The 22987-nt window shown below is 37.2% G+C and overlaps 1 protein-coding gene across 1 annotated transcript in view; it reads left to right on the top strand.

Moving 5' to 3' along the window:
- Positions 1-7270: 7270 nt before the first annotated feature.
- Positions 7271-22987, top strand: part of L3MBTL4 (L3MBTL histone methyl-lysine binding protein 4) — a 258313-nt gene continuing 242596 nt past the window's right edge. The window contains exons 1-2 of the mRNA XM_070421567.1: positions 7271-7337; positions 8388-8494. Coding sequence (XP_070277668.1) covers positions 8423-8494 — 72 coding nt within the window. The 5' untranslated portion in view covers positions 7271-7337; positions 8388-8422. The remainder of the gene's footprint in view (positions 7338-8387; positions 8495-22987) is intronic.

Genomic DNA, 22987 nt, shown 5'->3' with positions numbered 1-22987 from the left:
TATTATCATTAGTATTGATTCCTACTCTTTTAAAGCTTTAACTAAAACTTTTATTTTGTGCCATTTCCCTAAAATTCTAAATGTCATATTTTCTTAAATTTCAAATAATTAATAATCATTTTGTTTTGAAATTTTTCATAATTTTGTGGTCTTTTAAGATGATTGGAAGAGTGCTAAAACATTTTAAAGTCCTGATAGAATTTACAGAGTATGATATGATTAATGGGTTAAGGAGGTGTGGGAATTACAGTCCAAATCTTTCTCTCGGTGTTTTACGTTGTGGAAATATTTAGAGGGCAGCTATCCTCTTGCTGTTGCTGCTGTCACTGTTGTTGCTTCTGAAGTTTTTATTGGTCCAGACTCTCTTAGGTGCAGGTGACAGAAATCCAACTCAAACTGTCTTAAGCAGAAAAGATACATTATTAGCTCATAAATCTAAGTCCTGGTGTGGTGCTGGATCTAGGGGCTTGTCACTCTCAACACTCAGTCCTGCCTTATTCTGTGTCGGCTTTGGTCTAAGTGAAGCTCTCTTTTGCTTGGTGCCCTCTGAAGCTCCAGATCCCTACTAATTTAACCTTCTGGGAACAGAGGTTCCTTTGCAGCAGTTCTCAACCTGTGGGTTGCGACCCCTTTGGCAGTCGAACGACCCTTTCACAGGGATCGCCTAAGACCATCCTGCATATCAGATATTTACATTACGATTCATAACAGTAGCAACATTACAGTTATGAAGTAGCAATGAAAATAATTTTATGGTTGGGTCACAACATGAGGAACTGTATTTAAAGGGCCAGAAGGTTGAGAACCACTGCTTTACACAGTATTTCCAACCAGAGTCCTAGAGTTGAATCTTTTTGTTTTTCTTTTTTAAGGTTGCATTTCTATTTCTGAAGCAATTACCACGTCCACAGTAAACATCCCTTTTGCACATGTTACAGTTTTTCTATATATCTAGAAGTAACTGGATCCAACTAGTAGTTATGCCAATTTATATTTAGCAATGTGAGAGTTACTGCTGCTTCATTCTGTCTAACACTTGATAAGACACCTTTGCCAGTCACATTCATGGGTGAAAGAGGATATTTATTTTTATACACATTTTTTTGTTTCTGCCTGATCCTGCCTTAGATGTTAAACTCTGAGCCCTTAATCTTTGAGCCCTCAATCTCTGAGCCCTCAATTTGTGATTGATCTGATATAGGATGAACTTGCCTGGATAGTTTTAAACGGCTTCAGGCTCTTGGTTCGTTCCCAGCCTCCTCCTTCCTTGAGAATAGTGTGGTCCTAATGAAGATGAGGAGGAGAAACACATACTCCTGGCAATCTGCCTCTTGCTAACTGCACATTGTATATGCTCAGAAAGGGTCTAGTGAGATATTTTTTTCAAGTATAAGAGAAAAGCAACAAGTCTTGATGACAAAGGGATTTAGAAATAGGAAAAATGGATTGTTCAGTTAATAGAGAAAGTACTATGTCCATTCTTTTACCTCTGTCAGCTTTTATAATGAGTGACGAGGGTGCACCATTTAAAATGACTTAAAAAATTCTATAATATTTTTATATACAAAACAACATATTTTATATGCCAGGTATGAGGTATAATAGAAAAAGTATACACTTATGAAGCCAACATCCATCTCAAGAATGAAAACATCATGATAATGTTAATTTTCCTCTCCAACTGCTATGTTGAATTTTAGTATATGTGCTGCCAAAGTGAGTACAATACTGAATTTTATGCTGATCATTTCCTTGCTTCTTCAAAAATTATTTGCCCCATAAGGATATATAGCTAAGGTACATATTGAGTGTTTTTGCTTGGTTTTGTGTGGGAACGAGCAGGGAGAGGTCAATGGGGGAAAAAGGATTCATACGTAATACTTTAAAAAATAAGGGGGAGAGATCAGCCAAAGGACTTGTATGCATGCATATAATCTTAACCAATGGACACAGACACCAGGGGGGTGAGGGCATGAGTAGGGGGGTGAGGGGAATGGGGGGGGGGATAAGGACACATATGTAATACCTTAATCAATAAAGAAAAACAGACAAACAGAACAAAACAAAACAAAAGTGGTATATAGACTTCTGGTTTGCTTATTCATTCAATATTACTGCTAATATTTGTGTTCTTGCATATTTAGTTGCAGTTGATTAGTTTTCACTATGTAATGTTATACTTTGTGAATACAATACAAGTTATTGTTTCAGATTCCTATAGATAGATATTTGGATTTTTACCCATTTTTTCCTCCTATTAATATGAGCTTGTCTCCTAATAGAGTGTGATGCAGGAGTCCTGGGGTCATGGGATTTGTTGTATCATCTTCAACTTTCATATTTAGGCCAAATTATTGTTTTCCAGTAGTTCATCCAGTTTATCTTCTGTCAGCAGAATATGAGAGTTCCCCTACTCCTCAACCTTGCCAACATCTAATATTGTCAGAGTTCTTAATTTTTGCTATTTAATGACCACAAATTGGTATCTAAGTTTGATTTGATTCTTTATTTCCCTGATTACTAGCAAGGTTGAGCAACTTTTCATAAATTTCTGTGTGAAATGCTTATTTATAGTTTGCTGTTTTTCCCCCCATATGCATTTTTACATCTGACTGCTTTACCTACCAAAAATATTGCATCACAAGCCATCCCCAAACTCAATGTTTTTAAACAATACATCTTTATTTACACATGAATAAATCTTTGGGTGATTTGTGATTGAGCTGATCTAGGCTGGGCTTGGCTAGATAGTTTTAAAAGGCTCCAGGCTATTAACATGCTGGGGTTGGCTGCAGGATGTGAATAATGTTCAGATGTGCTCTACTTGTTTTTTTTCTGGGACCCACTCTGAAGGAGCAAAGAATAACTAAAGCATGCTCTTTTAATGGAGGATAGCTGCAGTGCAACGAGGTCAAGACTAGCTCTACAAGCACATTTCAAGTCTCAGCTCACATTGCATCTGCTATTGGCCAAAGGAAGTCTAGACCAAGCTCAAGTTAAATGCGTTCAGTCCAAATGGAGACATGGCAAGAGTAAGGATGTATCATTCTGTCATAAGAGAGTCAAGAATTCTTACTTAGATAAGTGAAGGAATGGAAAAATATATTTTATGTAAATGGTAAACCAAAGAGAATAAGGTGGCTATACTTATATTAGACAAAATAGACTTTAAATAAAAAATTGTCATAAGAGACAAAGAATGATAAAAGGGTTACTCAACCAGGATAATGTCAACAAGGATACAGAGGACTTCAGCAACACTGTAGATCAAATGGACATAATAGATACAAAGAACATTCCACCCAATAGCAGCAGAATATACATTCTTCTTAAGAGAACATGGAACTTTCTCCAGGATAGGCCAAATGATAGTCACAAGTCTTAAAAAATTAAAAAACATCATGCCAAGTATCTTTACTAATCACAATGGAGTGCAAGGAGAAATCATCAGCGTAAGGAAAACTGGAAAATATGTGGAAATTAGATAACACACTCTTGAATAACCATTGGGATAAAGAGAGAAATAAAAAAAGAAATTAGAAAGTACCTTGAGACAAATCAAAATACATATCAAAACTTATGGGACACAGCAAACGCAATACTACGATGGAAGTATATTGTGATAAATACCTACATCAAAGTGAAGATCTCAAATAAGCAAAATTTGTATCTCAAGGATATAAAAAAGAAGAACAAACTAAGCCCAAAGTTAGCAGAAGGAAGAAAATATCAAAGATAAGTGCAGAAACACACAAAATGGAAGACAATAGGAAAATCATAGAAAAACCCCTCATAAAACTAAGAGTTGATTTTTGAAATGATAAAATAACAATATAATTGGCAAACCCTTAGCTAAACTAATTAAGAAACAGAGAAAATTCAAATAAATACAATCAGAAATGACAGAGAAAATATTGCAATGATACCATAGAAATAAAAAGTATCATAAAGAGACTATCATGAACAATTAACATCAACAAACTATATAACCTAGAAGAAATGGATACATTCCTGGAAATATACAACCTACCAAGACTAAATTATGAAGAAAAAAAATCTGAACAGATTTATAACTACTATGGAGATTGGTTCAGTAATCAAAAAACCCCCAACAAGAAAGCCCAAGACAAAATAGCTACATTGGTGAATTATATCAAACATTTTAAGCAAGAATAAATGCCATTTCTTCTCAAACTCTTCCAAAAAAACAGAGAGACAATACTTCCAAACTCATTCTTAGAGGTCACATTACCCCAATATCAAAGCCAATTAAAGAAATCGCAAAAAATGAAAACCACAGGCTAATACCCCAGATGGAAAAATCTTCAACAAAATACAAGCAAACTGAATCAAACAGCACACTAAAAGATCATACACCAGACCAAATGGGATTTATTCTTCGTATAAAAGGATGGTTCTCAATATACAAAATCAATTAATGTGATACACTATATTAATAGAATAGAAGGTAAACATCACATAATCACCTCAATAAATGCAGAAAAAGCATTTGATGGAATTCAAAACCTTTTCATGATAAAAACTCTTGATAAACTAGGAGTAGAGGGAATTATCTCAACAAAGTAAAGGCCATATATGAAAAGCCCACAGTTGACATTGTAACTCCTCTGATAATAAAGTTTTCATATATACCTTTCTATTTCAGGGCTTTCTCATCTGTTTCATTGGTCTATTAGCCTATCTCTGTACAAGTACCACACTGCCTTAATAATAAGACAATATTAGGATATTGATTAGAATTACATTAACTTATAAATTAATTTCAGAATTATTGCCATTTTCACTGTACTGGGCCAATTTATCTCTTTTGTCTCATTTAAAAAAATTTATTCTTGGCTTATTGCTTGTGTATAGAAATACAACTAATGGTTGTATGTTGATCTTGTAGCCTACAACCTTGCTAAACTCACTTATTAGTTCTAGTATTTTTTTTTTTGTAGTTCTACTAGTTTTTAGTTGATTCCTTAGGACTTTTTACAGTCATGTATGACACACCAAAGTTTTGGTCAATGATGGACCTCATAAGATTATAGTGGATTATAAGCACAAATTTGTTAGCGATGTTGAAAGAAAAGACTAGATCTGGCTGTGAGTTGAATTTATTACTAATTTGATGGTTTAAATAGGTGAAGAAGTTCAGCATAGTTTTTCCTTATAATCCTTTTGATTTATGTAAGATCGTTATTGATGTAACCTCTCTCATTCTGATTTTAGTGATTTCTCTCATTTTGTTTGTTGGTCTAGCTAGAAGTGTATCAGGTTTGTTTATCTTATTGGCTGCACTTTAAATTGCAAAGGTTTTTAAATTTTTCATATCCAACTTTGTCAAGCCCTGGGGTATTATTAGTTATGAAATGCAAGCCGGCCTTGGCAGTGCTTATGTCTTGTGCAATCATATTTTGCTAAAGGCATCAAGTCTAAGCTGTTCATTTGCATAGGTGATGTTCAGAGTATTACTGGCAGCTAGGCATGATAAATTGTATTTACATTCTACAAAATGAATGCGATGTTATTGAATTTAGTAGGTAAGTACATGTTTTAAGGATAAAAATATCTGACTAGAAGCAAATCAATATGAGGAAGTGTTTTTGTTTGTTTGTTTGTTGTATATGAAAGGAAAAGGGAAAGGAGTTATTAAGTTTGAGACCTATGCTCACTTCAGTCATACAGCATTCTAAAGAGTAATGTATGGATCAAAAACTAATATCCAATGTACCTAAGGCGTTTGAGGCTCTGTAATTTAGACATACTTATGCAGTTGGAACAAACACATTGAGAGTCTGCTGTGAGCCAAGTACTGTTTAGAGTAGCGATTTTCAACCTTTTTCATTTCGTGGCACACATAAACTAATTACTAAAATTCTGTGGCACACCAAAAAATACATTGTATTTTTGCCAATCTGACAAAAATGTAGATATAATTTTGATTCATTCACACTGGACAGCCATTGCTGTGTTGGCTGTTGTCATTTTTTTTAACTTAACAATTGAAGGGAAAAGAGGTCAGTGATCCTCACTAAATAGTCAGGTATTGCATGTTTTAAAAATTCTTGCAGTTGAAATTGCTGATCTAGACAGTGGAAAATAAAGATCAGTAGTTCACAATGTTTGTCTCAAGGGAAGACACATATGAAAATTAAAATATACTATAAAGTGTTGAATGCTGTGGCAAAGATAAGTATGGGTACAATGAATTTTAAGTAAGACATACTTTGTCCATTGGAAGTAGGAGGTAAGCAAGGAAGGCTTTTCTCAAGGATATGAAGTATCTTAGTTGAGTCATAAAAGATGAGTAGGAGAGAGGTTGAAATGGTGCTGGGTGAGTAGTAGGGAAGTTATTTCAAGGTTGAGAGACCAGCAAAAGCGTGGATCTGGGAAGCAGCAGGCATGTCAGTATTCCAAGGGACTGTAAGACTTGAGCATTGACTAGAGCATAAGATTGGAGGTGGTCAGGGAGTTATTGGGAATACAGCAAGGAGAGGAATTCAAGAAATATTTAACAGATAAAATCAGCAGAACCTGGTGGCCGAGTGTGAGGTGTGATGTACAGGATGAAATGATGCTAACTCCTAGGTCTCTAGGTCAGCCAAAATCAGGGCCTCCATTAGCCCCAAAGTTGTTTTTGTTTGAATTAGAAAAAAGATGCAGTTTCTTTCTGGCAAATATAATAACTCTGTAGCAGGGGAAATGGCATGTGTGCAGAGCTCAGGATAGATTTCAGCTTCCATCGCCCCTTAGCTTGGTGCTCTTGTGTATTGCCCATTATGGACAATTGTAAGGGGCAGATATGGGTAAATGAGTGGCCAATGGTGTCATTAGTGCAATTAGGAAGAGAGAGTAGAACTGGGAGGCAGTAAGAGGGGAAATGATGAGTTCAGTTGTGAATATGTTCAGTTTTTAGTATTTAGGGTCATTTGTTCTGATGGAAATACCAGGGATGAAGTTGGATATATGATTCTAAAATATTGCGGACTATAGATGATTTAGGTATATTAAACCTTTAAAAAAGTACATGTCAACTGTAGTTAAAATTATTCAAAGTGAATGACTTTTTGAATTACAGCTCGAATTGTACTTATATAGTACTAGTGATTGGTTCTCCAAAATGGTTCACCTGCTCTATCAAAAAACTCATTCAAAATAATTTTTCAAAGAATGTCTACAATTATTTATTGTACTGAAGAATGGTCATGACAAAATGGAATCATAATCATTTTGAAAACTTCTCTGTTCCAGATTGCTGTGCTATGCTTTGTATGACTAAGACCTCTTACCAAGAATACCTTTGCTTTGATACTTGAGGACAATCAGACCATGTGAGTACAGAGCTGTATATGCAGATTGCAGTGAATTCTAATTGATTAGATCCGCTAAGTAAAAATCAAAACACAAAAAATTCATGGTAGATAAGACCAAAAGAAATAACACCTATTTTCTTTTTGATATAAATTCTAGATGAGATGGAAAACTCATCTCTTTTCCCCATTAACTTCTTGTTATACTAAGCGGTTATAAAACCAACAGTTTTTCTGTCAGCTCATTTATCAGAGTATTTATGGCAACCAATAATCCTTTACTAATAAAAGACAAACATGCAAATTGACCATAGTTTTGCTACGCCTTAAGCCATGCCCACCAGCCAATCAGAGTGAATATATGCAAATTAACCCAACCAAGATGGCGGCCGGCAGCCACGGAGCTGGAACAAGCAGGAGGCTTGCTTGCTCCAGTGATGGAGGAAGCCAAGGTTCCCCGCCTGCCACAGCCCGGCTCTGAGCTACACTGAAAGCAACAAAGTTTCAATTATAGAAGGTAAATAAACCCCAGATACCTGCTCTCAGCTGGCTGTGGCCATGGAGCTGGAGCGAGCAGGAGTGGGTTGCCCCTGGCAATGGAGGAAACCAAACTTTCCGCAGGCCTCCGCTAAAGGCAACAAAGTTTTAATTATAGAAGGTAAGTAAATCCCAGAATAAAAAAGAAAAAAAGGAGAGGCTGGGAACTTACATTGCCAGGGTGCTTGGCCAGCCTGAAAATGGCCCTTAGCCCCTCACCCAGACTGGCCAGGCACCCCAATGGGGACCCCCCACCCTAAAGGGGGTGTGGCCAGCCTGAAAACAGCCATCAGCCCCTCACCCAGGCTGACCAAACCTCCATGGGGTGAGGGTCCCCACTGGGGTGGACATCCTCCGAGGGGTCCCACACTGCAAGAGGGCATAGGCTGGGCTGAGGGAACCCCAGAGTGCACAAATTTTTGTGCACCAGGCCTCTAGTAAAAATTATAATTGAAAACATGTTGTTTTGTTTTTATTTTTGTACCTCTAAGGCAACAAAACCCTCTGAACTTTTCATATGGCACTATTTTGCAGAAAGACACAAACTACTAAGGAGTGCTAAAGTGGCAATGAAACAGCCCAATAGGAAGAGGAAGCTTAGTATGGATTCCAAAGAGAATGTGAATCAGGATGGAAGCTTGGTAAGATGTCAGTTTCTGGACTCTTCCTCAGAGTTTGTGCTCAATATGGAAATTCACCCTGTAATTGTAGAATTTGTATAACCACATGGAAGTGCTTTTTTCAATCACTGAAAATTGGTTTTTTCTGATTGACTTTTATGTACAATGGAATAGAATATAAGTTTCATTTCAGTCTGGTATATTTTAAAAGGTAATCTTAATTTTAAAAAGATGGAGATAATTGATCACTGTTGAGTAAGGGAAAGAGCTTGTAAACTGCAGAGGGTTGTATTTATTAGGGTTCCTAGAGAAATAGAACTGGTAGGAATAGTTGGCAGTCCTGTGACAAGTGCAGTTCACAATTTCTGTCCCTACTTGATAATGGTGAATATATATATATATATATATATATATATATATATATATATATAGAGAGAGAGAGAGAGAGAGAGAGAGAGAGATTTGTTTTAAAAGTTTTACTCATGAATTTCTGTGGGCTGCCAAGTCTGAAGGCAGGGTGGAGACCCAAAAAAAGTTGACATTGCAGTCTTGATTCCAAGGCAGTCTGGAGACAAAATCCCCTCTTCCTCAAGTGAAGTCAATCTTTTTTTTAACTGATTGGATGAGGCTCATCCATATTGTGGAGAGTAATCTGCTTCACTCAGAGTCTAGTGTATAAATGTTAATTGTATCTAAATACAACTCACAGGGACATCTCAACAACTAGAGGGTATAATATGCACATGCCTCTAGGTAAGAGTGCTGTTTCCTTATGACAACTTTTTGTATTCCCACAAATTTCAAGGTGGGCAGAAGTGACCAGGAGACCTCTGTTGTAACTGTTTTGGGATTAGTAGACCATTAGAACGTTCTCACTGTTTCTTGGGCTCTCATTATTTACTTGGATGTGGGTGTGAGGGTCTTCAGGTGGGTTGTGGTTACACATTTACACATTACAGTTGGTGAAGTGGCACAATGCTGTACATTCTTTGGTTCAATGCCAGGTTAGGTGTGGTATGATGAACTCCATACATTAAATGAGACCTGTCAAGCAATGAAGTGGTCGGTGTTTGGTTTTAAGATGTTAAATATAGGTCTGTGTCAAACTTTAGAGCTATTTTTTCAGGATCAGCTTCACTGGGAGTTGAGATGGTTAACTTGGGGCTGAGGTCCAGTGCCCCTTAAGGTCCAGATTAGTTTCATCTCATAGACCAGGTCCATGAGAGTTGAGTGCTCCAAGTGTATCAAGGTTGCTTGAACCAGACTTGGGAAGGCCAACACCTGTCCCAAGCTTGTGAGGATGCCATTCTTCTCAGTATTTTTGGTTTGCTGTGTCATGCCCTCTGAGGAGACAGGGTATTTGATGTATTCCAAGTTATTTTTAGATAGTGATTCTCCAGCATCACTGTGGTCTCCAGACTGGCCGCAACAGTATCACCTGGGGACTTGTTAGAAATGCAAATCCCTGTCCCTCACTCCATACCCCGTGAATCAAATACTCCGGGGGTGGGGCTTAGTAGTTTATAATTTACCAAGCCCTCCAAGTAATTCTGATACATGCTCATGTTTGAGAAACACTGTCCTAGGGAAATAGCTAGATATGTCTTACCTACTAATAGAGCTGTAGTTATAATTGATAATGGCTGCTGGATGTTTATTAATTGTTTAAATTTAATATTTGAAGCCACATCTCCTATCCAACATATTTTCTACTTTTTCTTAGTATGATTTCTCTTTAAATTACTACTGCCCCTTCTCAGCACTTCAGTTATCTTGCCCCCCTACAACATGAATATTTAACCTTCTGTCTCTTCTGTATTGGCACAAATTCCAGTTTTCTCTTAGAGCCCAACTCAGCTCTGACTTAATGCTAATGCTTTTACCATTGTTTCCATCCCACTTTGGGATTTTCCCTTTTTTAAACTCCAAAACTGCTCAACATTTAAATAGGTGCTGTTTTAATGTGGTGCTTTGTGTAGCTAGATTTCTAAAACTATCTGTTGAATGATGTTCCTGGCATTTAATGGCATCTTCATGCAAATGGGCTTCTTTGATCAATAGCAAGGAAAGGACATTTCAAAGGATCATGTTACTAATTTGAGTTTTGAGGTGTTTGGAACATATAATTATTTTATAGGATCATTGAAAAGACACACATTTAGGATGAATTCTGCATTGTACTGTCAGTTTGGGGCCCATTGCCAGTTATAGTGTCAATTTTCTTTAGGGAAATTTAATAGTTCAATACAGTAAGCAGGTTCGCATCTGTGGCTGCATTCACTATGGAGGGAAAGGGGTTCAATCCTGTTTGAGTTCTATCACTATAATTATGTTTGACTTTTGATTGAAATGTCAGTAACATCCTTTACTTTCTCTGTTAACCTTATAATTTTACAACTGACATTTTCAGTCAACCAAGCAAAATAGCACGGAAGATGAAATAAAACATCAAACTAATGAAAAGAAGGATACTTTCTAGACATCTGTTTTTGAGACAATAACTTAATATCTTAGGTATCAAATAATTTTTAGATGCTGATAGTAATATCTATCAATGATGTATTCCTAAACTAAATATTTTCTCTGTATTCATTGAATTTCAAAAATATTTATATCTTTCAATATATAGGCACATAGTTAAAAAATCAAATAGTACAGACAAGGATTAAAATAAGAATGCAAATTCTTTGTACCTACTAACACACATACTAACCCCTAAGTCTTTCCCTAAAGGTGTGACCACTGTTTATATTTTCTTGTGTATCTAAACAGGAATCAAAAACAAAAAAAAAAAAAGAAAGCTAAAAACCTTCTAAACCCTTTATGTACATATTCATACATACATAATATATACATGCATACACATGTACAAATGGGTTCACACTCTACTTCTTGTTCTGTGTCTTGCTTTATTTCACTTAAGCATGTGTATCTTGTCATTGTTTTCAATGGTGCACAGTATTTCATTCTGTGAATGTATCATAATTTATTTAAGAGTACCCTACTGTAAACATTTAGGTTATTTTAATTTTTGTTGTTATATACAATGTTACAACTAATGTTCCTTCATATATCTGTCATATTTTTGTAGTTGATTCACAGATAAAAATCTTACCACTAGAATTGTACTGAAGAGTATGTGCATTTAAAATTTTGATAAGCCTTTCATATCATCCTTCAAAGACGTAACCTCAATTTATACTTTCTGTGACAGCATCTGCAAGGATGCCTCTTTTCCTGAAGATTTCTTACATCTTTGTTTTCTAAAATCTACTGTGTGGATAAACATCTGTTTAGCGCACTGGTCTCCATGGCACTGCCGCAGTGTTGAAGAGAAGTGTTTCCCTGCTCCTTTTAGACTCTGTAACATATGTTTTTTCACAACACCCACCCAAACCCAGGTGTTATTTTGGTGCCATTTGCTCGCTTTTTCCACCTTCCACCTTTAAAATTGACCAGGGAAGTGTAGACATTTGATAACGGGGAAACTAAGCTTTTGGTATTTTTTTTTCCCAAGGAAATTTCATAGATGTTTTCTGTGTATGTGAGTGTTCTGGTCATAAAACCCCAAAGTAAATTCAGGCCATAAAATTTCAAATTTCCTAAAATGCAAGTTTCCCAAATAAAAAAGGGAATTTTATTTGACTATACAAGTATAAAATATGTGGTCTTTAGTTATATATATATATATGCACACACACACACACACACACACATATACATATATACACATACACATATACATACACACACACACACACACACAAACATTCTTCTTCTCCATCTGAACCTCTTTGAATCTATACCTAATTAGTGAATTATGAGCTTTGAGAAATAGAAATATAAGACATTATATTTTGCCTAAAGGATTTAGCATTGCTGAATAAAAGAGCAGGAGCTTATCTAAAGTAATGCAATACAACTAAGTACTTATGCACATAGTGCTCTTAAGGCACATTCAGCCTTCAGGAAAAGGTGGGCTTATTGGGGTTTGTGTCTGACCTTGAAGGATGAAGAGTATGTAAGATGTACACGTTTAATGCCTTATTTAATTTATTTAATAAATGAAAATGTTTATCTGACACATATTTAATTCTGTTCTAAAAAGTGGCCCTTAAATTTAACTTGGTAAAAATGTAATATGGGAGAATACAATTTATTTGCATTTTAACATCCCCGTGCTCTCTGTAGGCAACTAAGTAACCTTGAGAGCTAAGAAAGTTGAAGGGTTATAGTAGGGATCATCTGGGCCAAGGAGGCAGCATGAGCAAAGGTATGGGGTTGAAAGCAAATGTCACATATGTGATGTATGATGACATTATAATGACTTGTCCTACTGAACAGATGTTGCTGTTGCAAGTTTTCTAAATTGATGTTTGGGCTAGAGACATCAGAATATTTGCATTTTAGTCTTTGGCTCTGGTAATAATTAGTTCTGTGACCAAGGGCAAGTCCTTCACCAGACTGGGGCTCAGATTTTTTATCTGTAGAACAAAAGTCTTATTCTAGAATATTTTTAAAATATATATCTTTAAATTGATTTCAGAGGAAAAGGGAGAGGAAGAGAGTGATAGAAACATCAATCATGAGAGAGAATCATAGATTAATCAGATGCCTCCTACATGCCCCCTAACTAGGGATCAATTCATAACTCAGGCATGTGCCCTGACCAGAAATCGAATCATGACCTCCTGGTTCATAGGTCAATACTCAACCACCATGCAACACCGGCCAGGCTAGAAGATGTTTAAGGGTCTTTATATTTTAATAAGTCTAAGCGGTGGTACATAAGAGATAGTAAGATGACTAGAGTGGACTTGGGTGGCCAAGCTTAGATGGGTCTTGAAGGCAGAGCAGAGGAAATTATACTTGATATTGTGACTGTTGGACTTGGTACGCTAACAAGATGGGCCATGGTTGCCTTCAACTTGGGCATAGTGTAATGAAATATATTTTGTAATAACCTCAAATAGATACTGAGAACATGTTTAGGGTAGGATTATTTTTGTTTCTTATTTTCAGTAGTTCTAAACTTTTTATCATTTTGTTGCCCTACACATGACTGATAATAGTTTGCCTCAGCCAATGAGATTCTTTTATATATGGAGGAATCATGGAAAGATGTTTATAAAGCTATTTTAGATATCTTTCCCTTTGTTATTTTGTATAATTATCAGTTATTATTTCAAAATATATCTGGAATTTTGTATTTATTCAGTTATAGTGAGGCTAGCAGATCAAGAGACAACTGCTATTGAAAAGAGTTTGTTACTGACATTTCCCAAGAGGAGGAGCACATCACACTTTGCAGGACCATATAGGGAAGGACCAACATTGGTCAGGAAGCAGGAGGAGTGAGAGGAAAATGTAGGCAAAAAGCCTTTATTGTTCCTTTTTACAGCAGCATAGTATTCCATTGTGTAGATGTGCCAAAGCTTTTTAATCCACTCATCTGCTGATGGACACTTAGGCTGATTCCAAATCTTAGCTATTGTAAATTGTGCTATGAACATAGGGGTGCGTATATCCTTTCTGATTGATGTTTCTGGTTTCTTGGGATATATTCCTAGAAGTGGGATCACTGGGTCAAATGGAAGTTCCATTTTTAGTTTTTTTGAGGAAACTCCATACTGTTCTCCACAATGGCTGCACCAGTCTGCAACCCCACCAGTAGGGCATGAGGGTTCCTTTTTCTCCACATCCTCTCCAGCATTTGTCATTTGTTGATTTGTCGATGATAGCCATTCTGACAGGTTTGAGATGGTACCTCATTGTTGTTTTGATTTGCATCTCTCGGATGATTAGTGACTTTGAGCATGTTTTCATATGTCTCTTGGCCTTCCTTATGTCTTCTTTTGAAAAGTATCTATTGAGGTCCTTTGCCCATTTTTTTTTATTGGGTTGTTTGTCTTCCTTTTGTTAAGTTGTATGAGTTCCCTATAAATGTTGGAGATTAAACCCTTATCGGTGATAACATTGACAAATATGTTCTCCCATGCAGTGGGCTTTCTTGTTGTTTTGTTGATGGTTTCTTTTGCTGTGCAGAAGCTTTTTATTTTGATGTAGTCCTATTTGTTTATTTTCCCTTTAGTTTCCATTGCTCTAGGAGTGGTATCGGTTAAGAAATTCCTTCGGCATATGTCTGAGATTTTGCTGCCTTTGGATTCCTCTAATATTTTTATGCCATTTGCAACAGCATGGATGGAGCTGGAGAGCATTATGCTAAGTGAAATAAGTCAGTCAGAGAAAGATAAATATCACATGATCTCACTCACTTGTGGATTATAATGAACAACATAAACCAATGAACAAAAATAGATCTAGAGACAGAGAAGCATCCATCAGATTCTCAAACTTCAGAGGGAAGGCAGGGGCTAAGGGGGAGAGATCAACCAAAGTACTTGTAAGCATACATATAAGCATAACCAATGGATGCAGACACGGGTGGTGGGGGTGAGAGGTGAGGGTATGAGTGGGGGGATGGGGGGAAATTGGGAGGATAAGGACACATTTGTAATACCTTAATCAATAAAGGAAAAAAAATCTTTAAAAAAAAGAAGCCTTTATTGTGTTTTTTAAAGGAAGGAATGGGTGAGGGAGGGTAACAGGTTAAGATTGTTTGATTTGAGTATTTCCCTTGGTCTTTAGCTATAGGAGCTGTTGTGCTGGGGGTGATTTAGGAGGATAGAGTCCCAGACTGCAACGGCCTGATAAAAAAGAGCAAGTCCCTTATGGACTCAGGATTCGCTGATTTGCATATCAAGGGGAAGAAACACAGGCAAGTTGTTTGCTATCTCTAGGAATTAGCTCTCTCTGGGAGGAACAATCCCTCCCCTGTCCACAAGCTCCCAAAATGTCTGAGCATCAGAAAATAAAGAAAATAAATGAAAAACCAGATTAATAAAAACACTATGCAGAGACTTCATTCAGAGATAGTAGCCATGCTATTGAGTGTTTGAACAAAATGAGAGCATTTCCTTCTCCCTGTCTGCATCTGAATTCTAGGAGGGCAATGGAAAGTAATCCTCCCCTCAATTTTTATCTGAAAGGTTAATTTCCTTTACTTTCAGTTAGTATCTCACATTGGATCACACCAAAAGAGAATTTGAAAAGTGGACTTGAAACAGCAGGTGAAATTCAAAAGTAGTTTATTACTGGAATTATTACATAGGATTTCAGTGTTTTCTATAGTTCATGAAACCATAGATAGCACTGTCTATGGAACAGCAGGGTGCTCCCAAGTCCTTCTTTGCCAGGGACTCTGTCTGACAGTGTGTGAATGAGGGGCTAGATCTGACATCCCAAGGGGGTGACTTGAAACTGCCAAACACAAATCAGTGGGTGAAACGTTGTGTTTTGCTTCCTTGATTGGATTCACACTCAGGGAAATGTGGACACTGATTAATTAGAAAAGATCGCTGTTACTTATAGTAAAAGCACATGAAGCCTCCAGGGCCATCTTCCTGATTTTCTCATTTCAAATCCTCTCTTCCAATAGGATGGGTTTAAAATTGACAAATGGAAATATACCACAGCAGAGACTTACTTTATGTTCCTTAAATCACTCTCTCCTGTTTTTCAGAGCACTATTTGTTTATCCCCGTAAAACTTTATTTTCAGTTTTCAGAACTAAAGTTTGAAGCCTGAGAAATCATACTAATGGTTTTATTTTTTCAATTCATATTGATTTTCTTAAGTGTTCTGTCTGGGAGGATTAGGTAAACTGCCAGTTTTTTCTTTTGTTTTTTAAAAAATTAACTATTAATAGCAGTGTTAATTTATTACACTTATGAAGTAATTAGCTCAGACAGAAGCAAAGAATGTTAAAGATAGTAGGAGCTTTGGAGAACATTTATTTTACAGACAAGATAAATCAGGTCCAGAGAACATATGTCATTTGTTTATCAGATCCAGAGAATATATAGTGCATTATGGGTAGAGTGGGGATTTGGCCTTAGGTTACCCCACCCAAATTCAGCATTTTTCTGCTTTGTTGTATGATATTAAATCCTTCCTTATTTGCAAAATTGTTCAAAAGTTAGGTTAGTATATCATAAGAGAAATGTAAATTTATTCTGAAGCATAAAATTATGATATTTGGTGTATAGATCTATAACCTTGATACATCTAAAAATATATGGACATAAAGAACTTGGGCAATTTAACTCTGAAGTGAGCGGTAATTTATTTTTGTGAGGAATATTTTTTTTTTCTATCTAGGCAGAATTTCAATAGCAAATAAAGAAGTGTGAGCCAAACATCCTAATCTAGTAACTGAGTGACAGACAGCATATTATATGTTTCTTTTCATATTTGAATGATATAGTGATTATAAAAATGCTTCAGTAGCTGTGGTACTCACATAATCAACTCTTGAATACTATTTTGTTGCCATTTCAGTTTTTTCAGTAGAACCTTTATGAGAAGAGACTCACATTGTTTTGAATTATGTAAATTTCCCATGTATATCATGGGTAAAGACGGATGAAATTGGGGTACAGAGCTATCATAGAAAATTAGATCTGATTCAGTTCATCATTTTGCATGCATAGTGCTGGGACTTTCCAGTGATATCTTTGAGCAGGTTCCTCATTGTTAATTGAGGGGAGAGTGAATGCAAATTTTTCCTGATCTTGGGTAGTCAAAGGAATGGTATAGAAACAGTTTTTTAAATCTATTATAATAATAGGCCATTTTTGTGGGATTATGGCCAGGGAGGGAAGTCCAGGCTGGAGAGCCCCCATGGGTTGAATATTAGTATTAATGGCTCTTAAATCATGTAAAAGCCTCCACTTTTTAAATTTTGGGGGAATTACAAAAATAGGAGAATTCCAGGGGCTATTAGAAGGTTCTATGTACCCCAACTCTAATTGTTCTTTCACCAGTAGATGGGCCTGATTTCTTTTTAAATTTTTGCCCACTTGTTCCTAAAGATTAAGGTCTAGTGTTCCAGCATCAGGGAACCAAAGATTATAAATGATAACAATTTTTAATAAGCTTTTTAGTTGTTCTTCTGTAACAGAGGCACCATTTGCTTTTAATAACTGTTTCAGCACTGTGATATTTTGTTGCTGTTCTGTGACAACTGTTGTCCCATTATGAAACCTTAGCTGAGAAAGAATTCCCTCGAACTTGGAAATCCCAAGTGGGCTCCAATTACTTACTGCGCAGTTACTTTTGTTTTTTTCCTCTTCGTTTTTGAGGGTTCTGCCGCATTTCTTTGCGTTCCTGGCTCCTCACATGGGGAGCCACTTTGCTGAGACTGACCAGCAGACCCTGAATGTTGGATGAATAATTACTCTGACATGAGTTTCTATGAAAGAAAGACTAAGGGACTATTTGGCTATAGCCACCAAGTAGCCTTGTTGGCCTGCCTTCTTAGGCTTTTATTATAACAACAACTTGAACTAAAATTAACTATTAAATAGTATCAACAGAATAAACATCCTTGAGAAAACACATGCTTCTACAAGGTCAGGTCTTAAAGACTAAACATAAAAATTCCAACAAAACACCTGGGGACTTGGACTTGTTTGAAAAAGTCAAAGTAAGGTTGCTGCCTTCAACAAGGTCCCCCCAGAGACCCCTGAATTTTCGATGAATCCTTCTTACAGACTTTCCAACCAAGTCCCATGCTTCCCCACACATTAGAAGAGAGGTGGATAGGATTGGGTTATTGCTTTCTGATGTCCAACCCCCTGCCTGGTAAATGATGGCCATGGAGCTCATCCTGTGGCCCACAGGCCTTCAGTAGTATCATCAGCTGGGGGCTTGTTGGAAACTCATAATCTTAGGCCCCTGCTCCAGACCTACTGAATAAAGATCTGCATTTTAACAAGATTCCCAGGTGGTTCGCATGCATGCTGAAGTATGTTTTATCAGGATGCTACCTTGCTAATTGCACAAAGATATCCACAGTAATTTTGAATGTGAAATCTGCCAGGCAGAACATACTATTCTGGACCTTGCATTCATGCCTTCATTCAGCAGATATTTATTAAGCTAGAGTAGGTGTTAGGCTGTGTTTTAGGGATAAAACATTAAGACACTGTCTGCCTTCAGTAAGCTCATCAAAGCAGGAGACTGCAGAAGACAGATGATGGTAGTGCAATGTAATGGGCTCAATAATAGACATGTGTGTAGGATGTTTCCAGGCTTCAGCAGGTTACCCAACTAGCTTGGGGGGGAAGAAGTGGGATTAAAGAAAGCTTTCTGAGCTGACTCCTAAAGGCTCAATAGGTATGTAGTAATTTTGTATTGCCACAAAACACATTACTACAAACTTAGCAGCTTCAACCACTCATTATTATTACCTCACATTTATGTAGGCTGGATGTCCAGGCATGGCTTAAATAAATTCTCTGCTCAGGGTCTCAAAGGGTCCAGTCGAAGTATTGGCCTGGCTGACTTACTTTTGGAGCTCAGTGGCCTCTTCCAAGCTCATGTGGTTGTTGGCCAAATTATGTGCCTCAGATGTAGGACTGAGGTTTCTGCTTTCTTGTTGATTTCAAGCAGGGAACACTAATGGCTCTGAGAGGCCCTGCAGTTCCTCTCCACATGGTCCTCTCACACATGGCAGCCTACTTTTTCAAGGCCAGCAGGAGACCCTCTTGTTCTAGTCAGCTGAGGTGGAGTCATATGATGCAATGCAATCGAGGGAGTGACTATGCCATTCCCTTTGCTGTATTCTGTGCTCTAGAAGCAAGTGTTAGGTTTCACCCCCACTTAGGGGAGGAGGAAGTTCTGCAAGGGCATAATTCATTAGGGGTCATCGTGAGAAGCCAGCCCACCACAGGGGATTGAGCTAGTGGGGGAGGAAGTGTGGGTGAAAGAAGCTGCAGAGTGACCTCAGGGAACTTTTAATGGAAATGAGAAGAAGCTTTGGGTATAAATGTTGAATTAATTTTGCAAATTATTGAGATTCATGAGCTTGTAGGGCATTCAGATGAAGCTGCACTATGAGACTTTGGTTGTGCAAATTTGCAACTTGTGGAGGGAGATTGTGATGCCCTGGTTGTCATGTTTGTGAAGCTGAGAGTGGCCTGGATGGTGGAAAGGGGTGACTGAAACAGACAGTGGGTGAGATGGAACTTCAGAAGAGCAGCAGTGAGGGCTGTGCTCAGGGAGAGGCGCTGAGGCGGGAAGGCAAAGGTGAGCCCAGAGCAGGACAGGGAGAACAGGAAGCTCACTGTTACCACCATCATGGGGTGAGAACGTGATAAGGAGCTGGCAACAGCAGAGTAAATCCAGTCTTCATTTTGTCCTCTTTTAGCCACTCAGCATATGCTAGCTTCCTGACAAATGATGGCTAGTCAGTGCACACACACTGGAAATTGAATTTTATGTGCACCCTTAAAACCCAGCACAGTTCCTGGCCTATTAAAACATTTAACAAATGTTTTAAAATAGGTAATTAATTCAGTTAGAATTTTAAGATTTTTCTTGACTTTTCTCTCAGAATTCTTCTCTCATCAGTGATTTTGTTCATTTGAGGTATGTTTCTTCAGGCGGTAAATACAAGTAGGCAGACTAAATAATTAGGACAGTGTACATTCTTAGCAATTTGAATTTGGCAAAATAGCTGTCATAGCTACTGCCGAGAGTCTGCCATGTGCCATGTCTGTGGATCTCTGAATCTAAAATGAACCAGTGAATAAGTTATTATTATCTCCAAGACAGGTTAGGAAACTGAGGCTCACAGAAGTAAAGGCACTGGTACTGGAAAAAACGAACTAAACAAGTGAAGAGACAAGCCAGAAGTAGGAGCAAATGCACATGGAGTTTAATGTGTAATCCACACATCTAGACTGATGGGGAGGGGAAGGACTATTCAGTAAGTGGTCTTGGGACAACTGAATGGTCACCTGGGCAAAAATATTGTGGCTTTACACCACGCCCTAGTACAAATTTAGATTCATCAAAGATTTACATGTAAGAAATAAGCTATAAGTGTAATAGGCATAAACAAAGGAGGTTTATTATCTGGGAATTGAGAAGGATTTTTTAACTATTACCCAAATCTAGAAGCCATAAAAGAGAGGTTCTATAGTTTCATTTCTTAAAAAACAACAACAAAAATCTCTGCATATTAAAAAATACCATAACGTAAGTGAAACGGAGAAATGACAAACTGGAAAAAATAAATAATGCATCTCATAATGTAGAGAAAATAATAATATTTCTGATTTATTAAGAGCAAAAGATGAATAATCATTCCAACAGAAAAAATGGACCAAGCATGTAAAGAGCTATTCCACAGAAAGGGAAATACAAATGGCTTTTAAATATACAAAGTGATCTTCAACTTTCTCCTAGTGAAACAAGTGCAAATTAAAACTATAATGAGATACCATTTTTCACTTGTCATCTTGGCAAAAATCCAAACATTTGATAACATCCCCTCTCGGCCAGGCAGTGGGAAAACAGGCCCTGATCTGAGGCTTGTGGGACTGTCAACGGAGCAGCTCGTGTGGAGCTAGACTTGGTGGCACTTAGCAGCAGGACAACGCAAGTCTCCGCGTCTGAGAGACCGCTCCCTAGACATCCTTGCGCATATGCACACTGACATCTGTACTAGTTTCTCATTGCAGCTTTCTATGACTGGATAAAAGATAGGAAACTACCTGAGCATCTGTAAATATGGAACCAGATAAATAAATCATGAAATATCCAAACAGGATAATGCTGTATAGCTATGAAAAAAAGAATGCTCTTTATAACAGGATAATGATCTTTAAGGCATTCTAAGTGAAAAGAGATCTAGGAAACAGTATTATGATGTGATACCTTCTTGCAAAAGAACAAGAAAATAAGAATATATATTAATGTTTATTTGTATTTTCATAAAGAAAATTTCTCAAGGATATGTTAGAATCTAATACCAGTGATTGCTGGGTGGAGGTATTATGAGTTGGCCAGATAGGGGAGGACAGGTAGGCAAGTTTTCACTGTACTATTTGTTTCTATATACATTTTTAACATTAACCATATGAACTCAAAAACTAAAATAAATTATATGTATGGAAAGATAGTAAGCTAAGGCACCTCAAGAATAGATCACACACAGTTATATGTGGCTATATGGGCAAATAGCAGCCTGATGCAGTCAGTTTCAAACTTGTTGGTATGCTTTACCTATCAGTAAAGAAACTTTAATCACATATCTTGAAATATGTGGTTTATTTGCTTATTTGAAAATTATATAATATACTTCTAAACAAATTGCATTTTGTACCTTAAAGCCATAGACTAAAAAAGCATAATATAAAAATGAAATTAATAGTACTTATTTCAACATTTATTTTTATTTTTTAAAATACATTTTTATTGATTTCAGAGAGGAAGGGAGAGGGAGAGAGAGAGAAAAACACCATTGATGAGAGAGAATCATTGATTGGCTGCCTCCTACATACTCCCTACTGGGGATCGAGCCCTCAACCCAGACATATGCTCTTGACCAGAACTGAACCCTGTTGTCCTTCAGTCTGCAGGCCAATGCTCTATCCATTGAGCCAAACCAGCTAGAGCTTATTTCAACATTTAAAAATGAGTTTACTCTAACCAAAATATTAATATTCATGATTCTTTTTCAAAAACCTGATTCAAAGCTTTGTGTTACTATTATCAGAGGTTACTATTTTTAGGTTTGGTTTTAATGGGTATCATAGCTAAGATGACTGACCATCCTGGTTTGTCTAGAATTGAGGGGTCCCTAGGTATGAGACTTCAGAATTGTGACCAGGATAGTTCTAAGCAAACTGGGAAGGTCAGTCCACCCTAGTTATAGTTTAAAAAGACATGTCCCAGCCTTAGCTGTTTGGCTCAGTGGATAGAGCAGTCGGCCTGCGGACTGAAGGGTCTCAGGTTTGATTCCAGTCAAGGGCACATGCCCAGTAGGAGTGTGCAGGAGGCAGCCAATCAATGATTATCTCTCATCATTGATGTTTCTCTCTCTCTCCTTCTCCCTTCCTCTCTGAAATCAATAAAAATATGTATTTTTTTAAAGACATGTCCCAAAGATAGAAGAATAAACTGAAGAGATGATTATTGGCCAAAATTATTAGATCATGACACTCATTTCTCAGTGTCAGCCATCAATAATACAAAGGTTTATTTTTTAGATTTCAGCTGCTGAATTTTTACCTTCTCTGTTAACAATTACTTTTTCCTGGGAACTAAAGAAAAGTATTACATATTCATGCTTCCAAAAGTGAGTTCAAAGCCCACCAAAACCCTGCATTTGGAAGATGTTTAAATTGGGAAACTGTTCCCTAATTGGAAGTGTACAATTATTAGGAATTTTTATAAGGGGCATACATTGTTTATGGCCACAAAATCCTGTATAATAAGAGCCTAATATGCTGAGTGTCCGACTGATAGGTCGACCATTCGACCAGTCTCTGTGATGCCCACTAACCACCAGGGTGCAGACACTCCGACCGGAAGGTTACCTTGCTGCTGGGGTCTGGCCAATCAGGTTGGGCGAGACAGGCTGGACATGCCCTAGAGCCCTCC

This window comes from Myotis yumanensis, unplaced genomic scaffold, assembly GCF_028538775.1.
Source record: "Myotis yumanensis isolate MYYU_CA2020_CCGP unplaced genomic scaffold, mMyoYum1.0.hap1 SCAF_7, whole genome shotgun sequence".
Taxonomy (NCBI): domain Eukaryota; kingdom Metazoa; phylum Chordata; class Mammalia; order Chiroptera; family Vespertilionidae; genus Myotis; species Myotis yumanensis.
Note: the sequence above shows the minus strand (reverse complement) of the source record. Positions and strands in the feature narration are given on the sequence as shown.